The 18568-nt window shown below is 44.4% G+C and overlaps 1 protein-coding gene across 2 annotated transcripts in view; it reads right to left on the reverse strand.

Moving 5' to 3' along the window:
* Nucleotides 1–18060, reverse strand: part of VEGFC (vascular endothelial growth factor C) — a 130011-nt gene extending 111951 nt beyond the window's left edge. Inside the window, exon 1 of one of the 2 annotated variants that reach the window (XM_039542454.1) lies at nucleotides 17119–18060. In XM_039542454.1, the coding sequence (XP_039398388.1) occupies nucleotides 17119–17262 (144 nt within the window). In that variant the 5' untranslated portion in view covers nucleotides 17263–18060. Of the gene's footprint in view, nucleotides 1–16522; nucleotides 16660–17118 lie in introns of those variants that run through there. The other variant, XM_039542456.1, reaches the window with a different exon arrangement.
* Between the last annotated feature and the right edge of the window lie 508 nt (nucleotides 18061–18568).

Consider the following 18568-nt stretch of genomic DNA (forward strand, 5'->3'; position numbering starts at 1 on the left):
TCCATCACAAATGGATGTAACCATGCACATTCCTGAAGAAAAGTATAGATCAGAGAAGAGTGTGGTGGAAGCGCAAGAAACAGCTGCTGCTGAGTTAGTTCCTTAAGTCTAGGTGATCCAGGACTGCGGACCCACATGAGCAGTAGCCTGAGGGACATCCTTGTACTGCATGGGCCACAGCAAGTGAAAAACTTCATGTTTCCCAAAGACAATGAAAATAGAAGTTTCCATCCAACACATTGCTGGCATGAAATCTTCAATGGTGACGGAGTGGAGAGGCCATGGCTTATGTACTCAAAAACCCAGAATGCTGCATACTGTTTTTGTTGCAAACTCTTCCAGTCTAATGTTCCAGCCACATTGGGTTCTACAGGAACAAAGGACTGGAAAAATCTGGCTAGAAATCTGGCATGCCATGAGAAGGCAGCAAATCACCAGAGAGCATTCCATAGGTGGAAAGAGAGGCCACCATAGATGATCAGCATCAACAGACGATTGCATCAGAGTCTCTTTACTGGCAAAATGTTCTGAAAAGGCTCATTGCCATTGTGAGAATGCTTGCTGCCTAAAACCTAGCACTGCGTGGCACTTCAGATCAGCTGTATGTGCCAAACAATGGAAATTTCCTTAAAATTATGGAGCTGATGGCTGAATTTGATGCTGTGCTCCAGGATGAGTCACTAACCAAGAAATGCACACAAACTACTACCTTGGAAAAACAATTCAAAATGGAGATCATACAGTTACTGGCAACAGAAGTCAAACAGAAGATTGTGGCAGATCTAGAGTCAGCAAGATATTACTTTGTTATTCTGGACTGCACACCTGACATCAGCCATAGGGAACAAATGACTTTAATGGTGCGTTCTGTAACAGCAACAGAACCTAGTGAAAATGTCCCTGCAATGGTGACTGTCAGAGAGCATTTTCTAGAATTTATTGACATTGATGATACTACAGGAGCTAGTATGACAAATGTGCTTTTTAAAAAGCTGGAAGATACGGGAATTGTGATAGCCAACATGAGAAGTCAGGGCTATGATAATGGTGCCAACATGAGAGGAAAGAACAGAGGAGTGCAGACACAGATCTGAGAGTTAAACCCTCGAGCTTTTTTTGTCCCATGGAGTTCTCATTCATTGAACTTGGTGGTCAGTGATGCAGCATCAGCTTCTAGTGAGGCTGCTGAATTTTTTAATGTAATTCAAAGCATCTATATATTTTTCTCTGCATCAACTTATCGATGGCAAATTTTGAAGCAACATCTGGGAACATCCTCTCTGACACTGAAACCACTGATTGCCACACAATGGGAAAGTCGAATGGATAGGCGATAAAGCCTATCAAACACCAAATTGGGAAGACAGATGATGCCATAGTTGCCATTATGGAGGATAATGCTATGACAGGAACTGTTCGTGGGATAACAGTGGCAGAGGGAAATGGAGTCACCAGAAACATACATAAATTCCAAATTTTATGTGGCTTAGTGTTATGGCATGACATACTGTTTGAAATAAATGTTGTAAGCAAGAGACTCCAAGGTGTTGACCTTGATATATCTGGAGCAATGGAACAACTGTACAAAGAAAAGTCATACCTACAGTCTTACCAGTCAGATGAGGGATTTCAAAATGTTCTGAAGAGTGTACAGAAGTTGGCAGAGGAACTTCACACTGAAGCTATTTTCCCACCCATTCAAGAATACAAGAGAGTCACCGAAGATGACATTTTGATTACAAGGCACGGGATAATCCCATAAGAGATCCCAAACAACAATTCAAAATTGAATTCTTTAACCAGGTGCTAGATTGTGCAATACAGTCAGCTGAAGAAAGTTTCATGCAACTCAAGGAACACAGCAGTATATTTGGGATGTTGTATGATATTCCAAAACTCCTCACTATACCTGAAGAAGACCTACACCAGCAATGCAGGGCACTAGAGACAGTGTTGACACATGTGTGATATTGATGCGAGTGATTTAGGTGATTAACTGAAAGCCCTTTCAAGATACATTTCAGCAGGATCAACTTCAAAGGCTGTTCTGGAATATATGTGCACATATAAGATGACCCTCTTTCCAAATACTTTTGTTGCTCTGCGCATATATCTAACACTTTCTATAACAGTTGCCAGTGGAGAACACAGCTTCTCCAAGCTGAAGTTAATAAAAACACATCTACACTTCCACAATGACACAGGAGAGGCTGGTTGGCCCTGCAACCATCTCAATAGAGCATAAGCTGGCCCAGACTGTGGACCTTCAGGAAGCAGTTCAAATCTTTGCAGCCAAGACGACACGGAAAGCACCACTTTGATTATTCAAACAGATAAAAATGCCAGTGTTTACTATGCAGACAAGAAAAGTCACATTTGCTGTTCAGGCATTTGAAAGTTAAGTGTTGCTTAAAATTTTTGAACAAGGCATTTTAAGTTATTAGTTCTCCTTTATTGGGGTAGGTAGCAGAGCAGTACCATGAGAGGAATAGGACAGGAAGAAGGCAGAATTGAGACCTTTCAAAGTTTTGGCCCAAGCAAGAGGGTATGGGGGCATCATTTGAGCTCCCTGCCTCAGGTGCCAAAATGTTGTGGGCCGGCCCTGCTGTTCCTGTTGCTGAGAGGCTGTTGTGAGCGTCAAGGGAATACTCTCTTACCATCCTACTACTCTGTTCCTGGATGCTTGGGAAAAGAAAGGTATTTGCTATTTCACTCTATCCCTTTCCCCCCCTCACACCGTTTTTTTTAGGTCCTCCTCTCTTCTGGATCATAAGTGCCTTTATTGCTGGTCAAATAAGCAGCAGAGTGAAACTGACAAGATTCTTATTAGTTGTAATAAAGACCCAGATCATTTCCACGCTGCTGATCAGAATGATACAGGCTGCTGTCGCTGGGTGGTGCATAGGGAAAGAAAAGCCATGATCCCATCTCTCAAGCCACCTCTTCTCATTCCCTTTTTGTCAGCTAGCATCCAAAAAAAGTGCTAGGAAGGAGCAAGGCCTACATCCCCCAGCCACTGCTGAATGGCCAGGGGTGGGTGGGTAGGTTTAGAAACTGCTTATCTTCCCACCTCCGTGCCCATTCAGGGGCAGCTACAACCTGGCTCTTCACGTTACTTTAAAATAAACGAAGATTTGGCTACGCAGTAACCAGATATAAACTGAGCTGTTCCAGCAAACACACAACCTTCTCATGGATAAATTAAGAAATTACCCTTCTTTCAGGAGAAACAATTCTCTTCAGATAGCTTTTACAAAAACTCTGCTTCCATAAACTTGGTTTTCACTTCCTCCCTTGGTTTTCACACCTCAGCTGCTGGAACAGGGCCCCATCCTCCCTGATTGATCTAACCTCGTTATCTCTAGCTTGCTTCTTGCTTGCTTATATATACACACCTGTCCCTGGAAATTTCCACTGCTTGCATCCGAAGAAGTGGGTATTCACCCACGAAAGCTCATGCTGCAAAACTTCTGTTAGTCTATAAGGTGCCACAGGATTCTTTACTGCTTCTACAGAACCAGACTAACACGGCTACCCCTCTGATACTTGACTCCATTAACTTATTTCTTCTTTAAAACGGCTCCTGTCAAAAGGATTTTCTTTCTAGGCTTGGGTTTTTGTTTCTGCATTTTTTCCAAATGATGAATATTAAAATATTAAAAGGATATATTTAATATAAAAATAATAGGATAATACTGCAAATAAAGTACTATAGAAATAATACTGCAAATGAACATCTAAACTAGGGGTCAGCAACCTCTGGCACGTGGCTCACCAGGGTAAGCACCCTGGCGGGCCGGGCCAGTTTGTTTACCTGCCGCATCGGCAGGTTTGGCCGACCATGGCTCCCACTGGCCGTGGCTCACCATCCCAGGCCAATGGGGACTGCGGAAAGCTTCATTCTGCCCTCAGAAATACAGGTGTTCATCATTGATTCTCCTGTGAAATGAGCTACTCAATATGCATTGCAATTATGTTTCAGAAGACATACATACCAAGACCTGGACAGAGCCATGAGCTGCAATCTTTACTCAAACAAGATGTTGGACTAAGTTTTGCTTGAATAAGGGCATTGAATTGGGCCTTCAAAACGTACCTTATACAATGCACCCCTAATGCTGATCAGGTCATGCCTGACACAAAGCATAAGTTAAGATAAATTTAAAAAATAGCATAAACAAAGACAAGATACAGCTGACAAAAATAAAATAAAATCACAGTCATGAGGAAAATAAATTTACCTCTACGTGCCGGAAGTAGCACTGGTTTGAGTCGGATGACTACAGTCTGGACCAAGAAACCTGGCTAGATCTTTTGAAGTGTCAAGATAAACAATAAAGCAGTTCACAAAAAGAAGTAGCATAGCATATTTTGCCACCAAATCTATATTTTTCCCATAGATTAGAAACCCAGAGAAAGCTGGAGTAGGGCGAGCAGTTGAAATCCACACTGTCCACACTATTTTTAATCCTGACCATGCACTAGAAGTAGTTAAAGCTACTTTGCGTTATATATAAATTGGCAGCTCTTTTGGATAAGCTGTTATTAGGAAAGATCTGTCTCAGCTGGGATTAAAACTAGGACAAGAGAAAGGGAACTCAAGTTTTCCATTGCAAAAAGAAACTTGGGGGGTGGGGTGGGGGGAAGAGAGAGAGAGAACGTCCTGTACTTTATCAATCTAATCCTGTCTGGGTAAAGAGCTCATATTGCTACCTTTGAATATGAACTTTAGAATTGGCAACAAGTGACAAACTGAATGTATTTATTCCACTCTAAGGATGAAGCTAAGAATTGTTGCGTAACTGTTGTGAATTTTTTTGTAAACATTTAAAGGGCAAAATTCATCTCAGAGCTGAGGGACTTGTATCGGTATATGGACAAATGCTGCCCTCATTATACACAGGAGTAAGGAATGTACAGGCCCTTAGTGCCATACAGATAACCCTTCTTCCCAACCTGACCAATTCAGTAGTAAGGACGATTAGGCCAGAGTGGAAGGAGTGCAAAATAGTATGCGGTACCCACATGGTTACATCCTGTGGATCTGAGGATGGCAGTGGGAAGCTCATGTGTCATGGGAGTGAGAAGGGGAAGAGGCAGGTGAGGGAGAGGACAGCTCAGGCTTCCACATATCCTTTTATAGATTCTTCCCTGTGAAAGCTCCACAGAGAACTATAGCAATGATGGGGTTACATCATGTGGAGCTGCCACACTGGAAAGAGGTTTAATCAGAGATAGGATAAGAGAACGTTTCCCTGTGAGTGTATGTGGGGGACCTGGGAATAGTAAGAGAGAATGTACCATCATCCCTCCCAAGTCAGACTTCTTCGAAGAAAGGGGAATGGTCTTATCACGCTTTTGGAACTGTCAACCAATATGGTTGTTGTTGTGGCTGCAGAGCCTTTTGTAAGAACTTTCATTCATGCATAAGGGGGTATGTGTAAACAGAAGAAGACATGACCTAAGAGTTTCTAGGAGTGGTTACACAATCAAAGGGAGCTAAATATTCATAGGTAAAAGCTAGGACTTAGTTACATGCTTCAAAAGTGTGGATGGTTAAGGTGTATATGGTGTATATTAGGGTTGTCAAGTGATAAAAAACATTAATCGTGATTAATCATGTGATTAAAAATATTAATCGGGATTATCACACTATTAAACAATAACAGAATACCATTTATATAAACATTTTGGATGTTTTCCACATTTTCAAATATATTTACTTCAATTACAACACAGAATACAAAGTGTACAGTGCTCACATTTATATAAAAAATAAAACAATATTTGCATTGAAAAAATAAAAAAATAGTATTTTTCAGTTCACAATGCAAGTACTGTAGTGCACTCTCTTTATCATTAAAGTTCAACTTACAAATGTAGTGTTATGTACAAAAAATAACTACATTCAAAAATAAAACAAAGTAAAACTTTAGAGTCTACAAGTCCACTTAGTCCTACTTCTTGTTCAGCCAATCGCTCAGACAAACAAGTTTGTTTACATTTGTAGGAGATAATGCTGCCTGCTTCTTGTCTACAATGTCACCTGAAAGTGAGAACAAGTGTTCACATGGCACTGTTGTAGCCGGCATTGCAAGAAATTTGCATGTCAGATGCCCTAAAGATTCATATATCCGTTAATGCTTCAACCACCATTCCAGAGGACATGTCCAAGCTGATGATGGGTTCTCTGCTCGATAACGATCCAAGCAGGAAACTACAGAACCCAAACCACCAAAAAATAAAATCAACCTTCTGCTTGTGACATCTGACTTAGATGATGAAAATGAACATGTGTTGGTCTGCACTGTACACTTTGTATTCTGTGTTGTAATTAAAATCAATACATTTGAAAATGTAGAAAAACATCCAAAATATTTACTAAATTTCAAACGGTATTCTGTTCAACAGTGTGATTAAAGCTGTAATTAATCGCGATTAATTTTTTTCAATTGCGATTTTTTTTTAGTTAATCATGTGAGTTAACTGTGATTAATCGACAGCCATAGTACATATTCATTTTAACTTGCTACCAGCTAAATTCAAATTATGTCAGCCTACATCATATTTGCAGAAAGTATCTCAAGACCGGCATTACTAGATTTGGGGTGTTCTCATCATTGGCTGATTGCCAGAAACATACTGTATTATGACACTGCAAGAATGGACAGAGTTTTAAAAAGCCTTTTTAAACCTTTTCTTATACAAAGAAAAACACCCACATACTGATTTCACCACCTTCACAGAATCTAATGTTACCAAATATTATAGTGTAGTTTTATGTATATATGCTCATAGAACACAGTCATAGTGTTCTTGCTTTGAAATTGTAGTATTTCCTGTTTATTTTGCAGATAGAAATGGATTTGAATAGGTATAATTTTAAAGAAGAATTTGGTTCTCTATCCTTCTTGTGTGTATAGTATAGATTCACTGTACATTATGGATTCTTTTGCTATGTACTGAACAGGAATAATTCCATAATAAAATTAAAATCACACAAGATCTTCCTGACAGGTGCTATTGTATTCCTTCCCCTAGGAAGCCAAAGTTTCAAGACATTTGATGCTAGTCAACTGTTTCCCCCTCTGCTAAGAAGAGGTCAATTGCTAAAGCTCACATTTGTTTACTTCACTCCTATGGGAAAAGGAATGCTTATAGTTCTTTGAAAAAGAAAATCTCTAGCAATATCTGCTGGATTCCATGAGTGCATGGTTGATGGAGAACAAGTCTGTATGTATCAATAGGTTTTGTTTCAGTGAATAGAGTTTACTGTAGCTTTCAGAGAATATCTGGGAATAATTTTGTCAGATAAAACTAAAAGCCATAAAATAACGAAAGCAGGTGTAACATACACAGAAGTCGGAAAACATTACAAAAAGCGTTCTAGTAAAATCAAGTGCAAAGTTTTCAAAATTTGCTTTGATGAAAGTAACATTAATATACATGGGTCAAATTTTCCTCTCAGTTACACCACTGCAACTCCAGTGGCTTCAATGAGGTTGCTCTAATGTAAAGAGAATCTGGTCTCATGGGATTTGCAATAAACTATTATTTTCTTAGGCCTTGTCTACACTGGCAAGTTTCTGTGCAGTAAAGCAGCTTTCTGCAGTGTAACTCCCAAGGTATACACACTGCCAAGCCACTTAGTGCACAGAAACTGTGTAGTTGCAGGACAGTAAAAAAAACCCACCCCAACGAGAAGCATACAGCTTTCTGTGCCGGGGCTACAACGCTGTGGTGTCAGTGTAGACACTCTAGTCGATTACAGAGCTGCAACTGGCCTCTGGGAGGTGTCCCATTCTCGCCTCTCTGGTCATCTGTTTGAACTCTACTGCCCTGCCCTCAGGTGACCAACCGTGAGCCCCACCCCTTAAATTCCTTGGGAATTTTGAAAGTCCCCTTCCTGTTTGCTCGGTGATGTGTGCAGTGGTCTCAGTGCATCTTTCCAGGTGACCATGCCTGCTCCATGGACCAGGCGATCCCCCACTTGGAGCAATGCCAAGCTGCTGGACCTCATCAGCATTTGGTGAGAGGAGGCTGTCCAGTCCCAGCTGGCGGTTCTACAAAGAGCTGGACGTGATACTCAGTGGTGATTCCACCTCCACTGAGAATAGTCCACTGTGGATACTTCAGTGGCTCGCGTGCCAGTCGAGAGTGGACCAAGCCAGGAGGATGAAATCTTGGACGAGGATCTGGAGTGGGAGGGGGGACCCAGAGGCAGAGGCCAACTCAGAGGTCAGAGATGCATGCAGCCCAGAACTCTTCTCTATCCCAGAGGAGGCTAGCTAGACACAGCTGGCGGAGCTTGGCAAAGCACAAACAGGAGAAGAGGCCCCTGATAAGTGGCTTTGATTTGGGAATCACTGAAGCGAGGCAGGGGGTTGCAGAAAGTAGGCTTGTGTCTGTATGATGTACATACCACCACATGCCTAGTCTGAGCAGCGGAACAGGGTGTTGATCGACTCCCTCACTTCACAGGAATCTACCTCAGCAATCTCCATGAAACTCTCATGGAGATACTGGGCAATCTACTGCAGCAGGTTCTTTGGCAGAGCTGCTTTGTTTCTTGCCCCATTATGGGTAACTTTCCTGCACCACTCTGTCATCACGGGGCAGGAGGGGGGGAAGGGAGATGAGGGGCGACCATTGCTGCACATAGACAAGCCGCATAAGGGCCAGGGTGGAAGCGGCAGTATTGGAGAAGACCCTCTCTTGATTCCCTGCTCACCCTCAGCAGCGAGATATCTTCCATAATGAACACAGCCTGGGGAAAATGTGGGGACAGTAATGATTATAAGCCCCCACCCCACACACAGTGCTGGCTCTCCCCAAGGACCACGTGCCCAGTGTACAGTATGGTCCTGGAACACTGACTTCCCCTGCGGTTACTCACCATTTTGGGGGTCTCGTGGCTCATATATGCTTGCTTGGGGTCAGCCAGTTAGTGACAGGTATGTGAATAGTGGCTGTGTTTTAAATCACTGAATCAGTGGTCTGTGTGTTGCAAACAATACTGCTTCTGTAAAACGTTACATTTTGGCTTTACAGATATGACCTTAGGAGCCCAGCCTCCCTCTTTGTTATTGCCGGCTGAACAGCTGCACAGAATTAGAAAGCGGCCACGAAAAACTAAAGAGGACTTTCTGCATGATGTCATGATGCACTCTGCGGCCAAAAAACAAGAATTGAAGGAGTGACAGGACAGCGAGAAGAGGGACCAAAAGGAGAATGTGGCACGCCAGAACAAAGCCACGGAGAGGCTCTTTAACGTTTCCCATGTGCCCTCCAGACACCGCCAACAGACTCTTATCAACCTCATGGCTCCAGTCTGTACCCGCTGCATTCCACTCCTGCCACATCACAGTCCAGCCCTGCGGACTCCCAGTACCCACTGCCCTCAACACCCGGCCCTCTGCAGTTTAGCCCTGCTGAAGTACAGTACCCACTGCAATGTACTCCAAAGGACAAGGTTGCATATGATACCTGCATATACACAAATCTTTAACCATCCTGGGACCCCACCTCCTCCTCAGATGCTCTCTTCCCCCATCCCCCACGGTGCAGATGTGTTTTTTTGTTTGTCTCTCTCCTCCGGTTATTGTTTTTAAATAAAAGAATTGTTTTTGTTTGAACACAATCTGTATTCCATTAATTGAAAGCAAACAGAGCCCTGCAAAGCAACAGGCAATTTTCTTAAACCTTCACAGCACATCGTCTGCACCAATCACAATCACCGCCTGGCATTATAAGCACTGCACTCCCAAGCATAGCAACAAATATTAGTGGCTTTCAACTGCAAATTGCTGCCTCATGGCATCCCTGATCCTTATGGCCCCACGCTGCACTCCTCTAATAGCCCTGGTCTCTGGCTGTTCAAATTCAGCCTCTAGGCGCTGAGCCTCAGCAGTCCAGCCCTGAGTGAAGCTTTCACCCTTCCCTTCACAAATATTATGGAGCATATAGCACGTGATGATAAGCATGGGAATATGGTCATCAATCAGGTCCAGCCTGCCATATAGGCAGCGCCAGCAAGCCTTTAAACAGCCAAAAGCACACTCAACAGTCATTTTGCACTTAATCATCCTGTTGTTGAACCGCTCCCTGCTGCTGTCATGGTTCCCCATGTATGGCTTCATAAGCCACGGCATTAAGGAGTAGGCAGGGTCTCCCAGGATCAGAATGGGCATTTCGACTTCCCCTACAGTGATCTTCTGATCCAGGAAGAAAGTCCCTGCTTACAACTTCCTGAACAGGCCAGTGTTCCAAAAGATATGTGCGTCATGCACCTTTCCAGACCAGCCTGTGGTAATGTCCATGAAACACCCACAGTGATCCATAAGCACCTGGAGAATCATAGAGAAATATTAATTACTGATTAATGTACTCGGTGGGTAGGTGGTCTGGTACCAGAATTGGAATATACATGCCATCTATCACCCCTCCACAGTTAGGAAAGCCCATTTGTGCAAAGCCAACCACAATTTCACGCACATTGCTCAGAGTCATGTTCTTTCAGAGCAGGATGCGATTAATGGCCCGGCAGACTTCTGTCAACATGAGTCCAACAGTCAACTTTCCCACTCCAAACTGGTTAGCCACTGATCAGTAGCAGTCTGGGGTAGCCAGCTTTCACAGTGCAATTGCCAAGTGCTTCTCCAATGACAGGGCAGCTCTCATTCTTGTGTCCTTGTGCCACAGGGCTGGGGCAAGCTCATCACACAGTCCCATGAATATCGCTTTCCACATCCAAAAATTCTGCAGCCACTGCTAGTCATCCCAGATGTGCATGACGATGTGATCCCACCACACAGTGCTTGTTTCCAGAGCCCAAAAGCGGCGTTCCACTATGGTCAGTCTCTCCATGAATGCCACAAACAATCTCGTGTCATAACTACTACGCGTGGCAAGATCAATGCTGAACTCCTCTTGCCCTTGTAGTTTAAGAAATAACTCCACTGCCACTCATGATGTGCTAATGAGAGTGAGCAGCATATTGGTCAACAGTGCTGGATCCATTCCTGCAGACCGAAGAGGCAGAGTGCGCAGTACACAAACCATTGAAAGGTGGTGCCAAATGTGGACGGAAACACAGGGATTGCTGGGATGCAAAGCAATGCATCACAGGGCACTGGGACTGGACCCAGGAAGCCCTACAACCCCCTCCGCCTTCCCACAACGCTTAGCGGCAGAAGAGGAAGAGATGCTCTGTGGGACAGCTGCCCAGAGTGCACCGCTCCGAATACCAACGCAAGTACCACAAGTGTGAATACGCTATTGCGAAGGCAGCTGACAGTGTGAACACACAACAGCGGTTTCCCTTCAGCGCTCTCTGAGCAGTGCTGTAATTGCCGGCAATGTAACTCTGCCAGTGTAGACATACTTTGAGCCCTGGTCTACACTACAAGTTTAGGTCGAATGTAGCAGCATTAGATCAATTTAACGCTGCACCCGTCCATATGATGAAGCCATTTTTGTTGACTTAAAAGGCTCTTAAAATTGAATTCTGTACTCTTCCCTGACGGGGTTAGCACTGAAATCGACCCTGCTGGGTCGAATTTGGGATAGTGTGGACGCAATTCGACAGTATTGGCCTCCGGGAGCTATCCCAGAGTGCTCCATTGTGACCGCTCTGGACAGCAGTCTCAACTCAGATGCACTGGCAAGGTAGACTAGAAAAGCCCCGCAAACTTTTGAATTTAATTTCCTGTTTGGATAGTGTAGCACGCTGATCAGCACAGGTGACCATGGAGTCCCAGAATCGCAAAAGAACTCCAGCATGGACTGAATGGGAGGTACTACATCTCATCGCTGTATGGGGAGACAAATCTGTGCTATCAGAACTCCGTTCCAAAAGACGAAATGCTGGAATATTTGAAAAAAAATCTCCAAGGGCATGAAGGACAGCGGTTATAACAGGGACCCGCAGCAGTGCTGCGTGAAACTTAAGGAGCTCAGGCAAGCCTACCAAAGAACCAGAGAGGTAAAAGGCCGCTCCGGGTCAGAGCCCCAGACATGCCACTTCTATGATGAGCTGCATGCCATTCTAGGGGGTGCCCCTACATCTACCCCACTCCTGTGGTTCCCTCCTCCCTCACCCCTCCCAGGCTACCTTGGCAGTTATCCCCCTATTTGTGTGATGAATTAATAAAGAATGCATGAATTTGAAACAACAATGACTTTATTGCCTCTGCAAGCAGAGAACAAATGGGAGAGGTCTCAACTGGCTTACAGGGAAGTAGAGTGAACCAAGGGGGTGGGTTTTCATCAAGGAGAAACAAACAGAACTGTCACACCGTAGCCTGGCCAGTCATGAAACTGGTTTTCAAAGTTTCTCTGATGCACAGTGAGCCCTGTTGTGCTCTTCTAACCGCCCTGGTGTTGGGCTGTGCGTAATCAGCGGCCAGGTGATTTGCCTCAACCTCCCACCCTGCCATAAACGTCTCCCCCTTACTCTCACAGATATTGTGGAGCACACAGCAAGCAGCAATAACAATGGGAATATTGTTTTTGCTGAGCTCTAACCGAGTCAGTAAACTGCACCAGCAAGCTATTAAATGTCCAAAGGCACATTCTACCACCATTCTGCACTTGCTCAGCCTATAGTTGAACTGCTCCTTACTACTGTCCAGGCTTCATGAGCCATGGGAGCAAGGGGTAGGCTGGGGTAGGTGCGACTGCACAGTGCTGCCAACTGGGAGAGCAACCTGAGGCAGAAGCCTCCAGCTGGCATAATATTCCAGGCAGGACTGAATCTCTATCAGATGAAACTTAAAGAAGAGAATGACCTGAAGTCATTCCCGTTTTTGTCCAGGTGCTCCTGACCGACCTAACCAAGGTCAGCCAGGAGCATCCACGGGACAACGACAACAGTTAGCAGTCGTATTGCACCGTCTGCCACCCGCAAGGCAAGGCAAGGGGATGCTGCTGTGTAGCACTGCAGTACCATGTCTGACAGCAGCACCCAGGAGACATACGGTGACAGTGTGCTGAGCAGACTCCATCCTTGCCATGGTATGTCGTCTGCACAGGTAACCCAGGAAAAAAGGTGAGAAGCGATTTTTTGCTGTTGCTTTCACGGGGGGGGGGGGGGGAGGGGGCTGACGACATGTACCCAGAACTACCCGCGACAATGTTTTTGCCCCATCAGGCATTGGGAGCTCAACCCAGAATTCCAATGGGCGGCGGAGACTGCAGGAACTGTGGGATAGCTACTCAGTGCAATGCTCTGAAAGTCAACGCTAGCCTCAGTACTGTGGACGCACACTGCCGACTTCATGCGCTTAATGGGGACACACACAATCGACTGTATCAAATCAATTTCTAAAAAAATCGACATATTAAATCAACCTAATTTTGTAGTGTAGACATACCCCTAGAGTTCAGTTCTATCAATCCCTCTTTCTCTACAGTTTTAGATCATATTTTTCACCAAGAGACTTTTCTTTTTTTCTTTTTAAACTCTCTTTAGCACCACAGTGTGACACCTGTAGGCCAGGGCCACTTTTGAATATCAAGACGCTAAATTGTGGTCCCTGTGTTAGAAAGAAAATTATTTGATTATGAATTGAAAATATGTTTCCTGAGCCAGAGCCTGTGATTTTAATCCGAAGTACTTGAATCAGCTTGGAAAGTAGTAAGCGGTTCTGACTTCCCAGCAGCCTCCCACCACTTTTATTGACGCTTCAGGATCAATTCTGATGTAATCTGAAAGGGCTCTGAGCAATAGCTGTCCCTTTCTTGCTACCACTGCTCAGCAGCTCCCCTGTTGACAGCCTGCTGGATCACAGGGAGTGAGGAGCAGCGCACAGGCTGCTCCTCTGTCTGCTTCTCTAAAGGACTGTGGGAGCCCCAGGAGGAGCAGGATAGGAGCAAAACTTGTTCTGCCTTAACTTAGGGGAGCACTTAGCAAAGAATGGTGTGCCTTCCCCACACAGCCCCACAAGAGGGAAAGTGGAGAAACTAAGAACCAACCACCAGTTACAGTTCCCTGATTTTCTGCCACTAGAGCAGTCTAGTGGCTGTTCTAGCTTATCCCAGCTGGCAATGGTTCTCAAGGGACCATGAGTCAGTTGTGGTTTATTTGAAGCATAACATGCCTCAGTCACTCCCCCTATGCCAGGGCTGTGGAGAGGGAAGCACAGAGGCTAGTTACACTAGCTGTACACCTTCCGGGGGGTGGGGGTGGGGGGAATCTGTAGCAGAGGACTTGCAGGTTGATTCTGTTTTTGTGATGCTAAGAGAATCTGTCTCAAAAGTACAGTCCCCTCAGGCTGAAAAGGTTGGACACTATTGCTCTAGCTTATCAGTGTCTACTTGCTGCACCACATGTGCTTGAGGCAGCAATATATGAAAAATGACTTATTTATCTATAACTGACATTCAGTTAACTGCAAATGTCTAGGACAAGTTCCAACTTTCACTGTCATCTACACTGAAAACAGTATAGACCTCTGCATACTTTTATATCAATGGGAACAAAACTATCATAGTAAAAGTTTTAGAAAAAGACCGTGTAGTTATATGTGCTCATCTCAACTTCCTATGTAATAGTAAAGGATATGTAATGTAAAGTTAAAATGATTTCAGTTAACCCACACAAATCGTAGAATCATAGGACTGGAAAGGATCTCAAGAGGTCATCTAGTCCAGTCCCCTGCACTCATGGCAGGACTAAGTATTACCTATGAAGACAAGAGGCAATCATTTTCCATGAGTTGAGAAAGTTCAAGTAAATAACGTATATGATGATAACATAATTATTTCAAGGAAAATATGATTATGTACAGTTTATTTATCTAATCTTTTTTAATTCCTTCAGATTCACTGAAACCTTCTCTCATCTCACAGGGAGAAACAGTTAATGGGGACCCAATTCTGCAGACTTTCCTCACCAGAGTAGTCCAACTGAAATGAACATGATTACTCATGAGTAAGAGCATCTAAGGTGCCTAAAACTTGCCAGATTAAACCCTAAAGATCGAGGCACAAACACAGCATCTATTCCTATACCCCTCACCTATAGTCAGATACAAAAATCTTTGCTGTTAATATAATCAACCTGACACCTGCTCTCCTACCCGCTTCCCATTTCTGATTCTTTCTTCCTTCAGTTTCCTCATTGCTCCAAGTTTTCCACTAAGCCCTGGTACTTTTGCAAACTGCAGCACAATGGTGACTATTTAAGATTCTGAAATCACTTTAAAACTTGTAAGAAACAGAATGGATAACCTATAACATGGGCATGTATACATACAGCAATATTCAACTTTCAGGAGTATTTCTTCACTCTTCTACCAGATGTATGTTGCTCCAGCACTTTTAGAAACCAACATGCTTATTTCAGCATTTTCAATGTAACTATGATAAAGTACTTTCATGGGTTTATAACTCAGTCATCAATTCAACTCTGAGCTAATAACTGGTTTATACCATTTAACTAGGAAGGATTGCATTTCCCCTGTATCAAAAAGTTTTAGAAATAGCATTAGTGATAAAACCAGTTGATTGATTTTGTGTTCATATTACTTGGATTTAAATTACTTGGATTTAAAAATATTTGACAAGAATTTAGCTCATAATAGAGTTTGACTAATTTTTAGGATTTAAAATTAAAAGAATATAAATTTCTAAATTCCAAGGGGTTATAAAAACGTCCAGACCTCGTTAAAGTGGTACAGCATGCACAGTAACTTCTTTCATACAGAATTTTAGTATATATTTAGAAATGCAAAACAAAGAATGCATGCAATACATGGAGTCTACAACTTGAACATAATATTAGTAACTAATATGCATTATAAACCAAATATACATAACCATGTTTTTTCTGTGTCAACACTGTAACATGTTTTATAAGCCTGATATGACCTTTTATTAAACCTGTATAAACAGTATTAGACTATATGTTCAATAAAGCTAATTGTGTCAAACAGATCAAAAACAACAACCAACTTCAAAGTGAAGGTATATATTCTGTATGTTAACAAATATATTTTGGTCTAGTTTTCCACACTAGAATGAATTAAAAATATAGCATCATTATTGCTATTGATGTGTGTGTCACAACTTGAACACTGCACTACTTAAAGGTAATCTAATAAAAAGTTTAGAAACTGAAGCCTTCATAGCAATGTCACATGCTTACACAATCATATACTGTATGTCCTTTTTCTGCATGGACAGAATGCTGGGAGCTAGCTGCACAAGATATAGAAGATATAATGCTAGTTCCAAGGTACTTACATTCTAAATTAAGGATCTGAAGATACTAATACAAATGAATACAAATGTAAGATCTTCTGCAGGGGAAACCATGAATTTCTCTGAAATTTTAACTGTATGTCTGGGCAGCCCTTTCATATGTAAGGGTCAAGTTACACCCTCGCAAACCATGTTGTCCTTCAGTAAATCATTACAGATTTCAGAAACTCCAAAACAGACCTCCAGAAGATAGAAACAATATGAGGTTTTGTTATTATTCCTATGTATTTGCCTCCCATCATATCATTCCCAAACACACCAGCTTCTCGAAATGCACCCAAAAAACTTAGATCCAAATCGGAAAGTTTCAAGAATCCACACGCATCCACTCCAAGGACACAAACCCACATGGCACCCTGCAGCTTTGCCCTTGACGAAAAAACCTCAAATATATCAGTGAGCCACCTCACTGCCAACACCAAGCCAATTGCATAACAGAAGATTTTGGTTTGCTAGTGACTGAACTAGATTGTCAATTCCTTGGGGGCAAGAAGTGGGGATACTTCTCCGCTATACAGCACTGAGAACACTGTACAACCCATATACAAGAGCAACAATAAAAAGGGTGATCGCTACATTCACTTATTACGTGAGCTGAGTCTCTGGGTTTAATTCTTAATATCAGGTGTCTCCATTTATTTTAAAGAGATTTGTATCACCTGCAACAATCCACCAATTTGTAAAGTTCAAAGCCTCCCCCGCCCCAAAAAGCCTAGTGAAGAACCACAACATTAGAAGATTTCCCTCAAATATTTTCCCCTCCCGTGAAAGGACTTGCAAACAAAGTGATCCAGGAGTCACATGCCTCAGAAAGGGGTGTCCCATCTGCGGCAAGGGCATAGAAGTTGCACCTACCTTTGCTTCCCCCAAATTGGGCTCCTCCTCGTAGTAGCCCTGCCCGGATTCATAGGCAGCGGCGGTGGCCGGCTCCCTGGGTCCCAGCAACAGAGCAGCAGCAGCCAGATAGCAAACCAGAGAGAATAATCCCAGCAAGTGCATTGTGCAAGGATGGCAGGGTGGGTGCGTGGCGGGGCGGGGGGAGCTTGAGGAGTGTACGGGGAATCGTGAGGCTCCTTGGCTTTGTTGGTTGCCTCCCCCCAATATCCAAGGCGGCAGAATCCCTGGGATGGAGAAGATGCAGCAGCACCAGCTGCCTGCAAGGGAGCTCGCAACGTGCCCGGACGCTTTGCAATTGCTCACCGAAGTTAGCTGGAGTTTGCCAGGTGAAAAGCCAGCAGGAAACCGGACATCCGAGCCGGGCTCGCTCGGGAGCAGGGAGGTGAGGCAGGGCAGGGCGGCGAGGGAGAGCGCAGCTGCTCACACCAACGGGGCTTCCTCCTGCTGCAGCAGCAGCCCCCTGCCTGCACACACGCAGCGCAGCCCCATGGACTAGGCGAAGCCGGCGCGGGGGGACAGAGCCGCTCTACTCAGTCTCCTGCCTTGGCTCGCAGGACGCCTGTCAGCGGCTGCGGGGTCCGGGGTGCAGGAGCCTCCCCAACGCGTGGAGCTGAGCGGCACAGCGGCCGCAGGGGGCGGACATGGCTCAGGCGCCCTCTGCCTGTGCCTCTGAGGCTGAGCGACTGGCTGGCGGCGGGAGGGCGGGGAGGAAAGGGTGTGAGCCCCCCCCCCCGCGCTTCCCACAAGCAGCCACTCGCCGTGCAACGCCTTTCCCGGGGCTGAGGAAATGTGAGACGGGAGACGCGCGCCTGCTCCGGGCAAGATGGGGCCACACGCTGCGCCAGCCTCTCCCTCGAGCCGGGACCTGCCTCACGCGGCTGGCAGCGTCGCAACTTTCTTACCCCTCTCCGATTTGCAGCCCTGAACGGTGCACGGAGGCTGCAGACCAAGCCAACTGCATGGGGGCAACTGGTGCTAAGTCTCAAACTGATGCCAGGTGCTAAGCCCCATGCCAGGATCTCAAAGCGCTTTGCAAACACCTATTAAACAGCCCGCACTACCGTAGCCTCAACTCTGCACTCTCTTTCTTCATAGGCCAAAGTACCACTGGCTGCAGGACCAAACTCTTAGGAAGTTTATGTATTGTATTTTATTCAGCCTTCAGCAGCAGTCATGTTAGTGCATGGAGTTGCTTACATCACAAATGGACAAATCGAAGGCCTTAGGCAAAATTCCCATTGACTTCAGATCCATTATTAGAAAGGAGTCACTGGGCATATTTGCCTAACTAAGATGGGGAGGACTGAGGGCACTGTTTGTTTGTTTTTTCTTTTCTTTTCTTTTTTAACCGATGGCCTAAGCAAGATTTTGCCACCTTGAGAAGAGGCACTCACCAATATCTTACTTC

Source organism: Mauremys reevesii, linkage group 5 (assembly GCF_016161935.1).
Source record: "Mauremys reevesii isolate NIE-2019 linkage group 5, ASM1616193v1, whole genome shotgun sequence".
Taxonomy (NCBI): domain Eukaryota; kingdom Metazoa; phylum Chordata; order Testudines; family Geoemydidae; genus Mauremys; species Mauremys reevesii.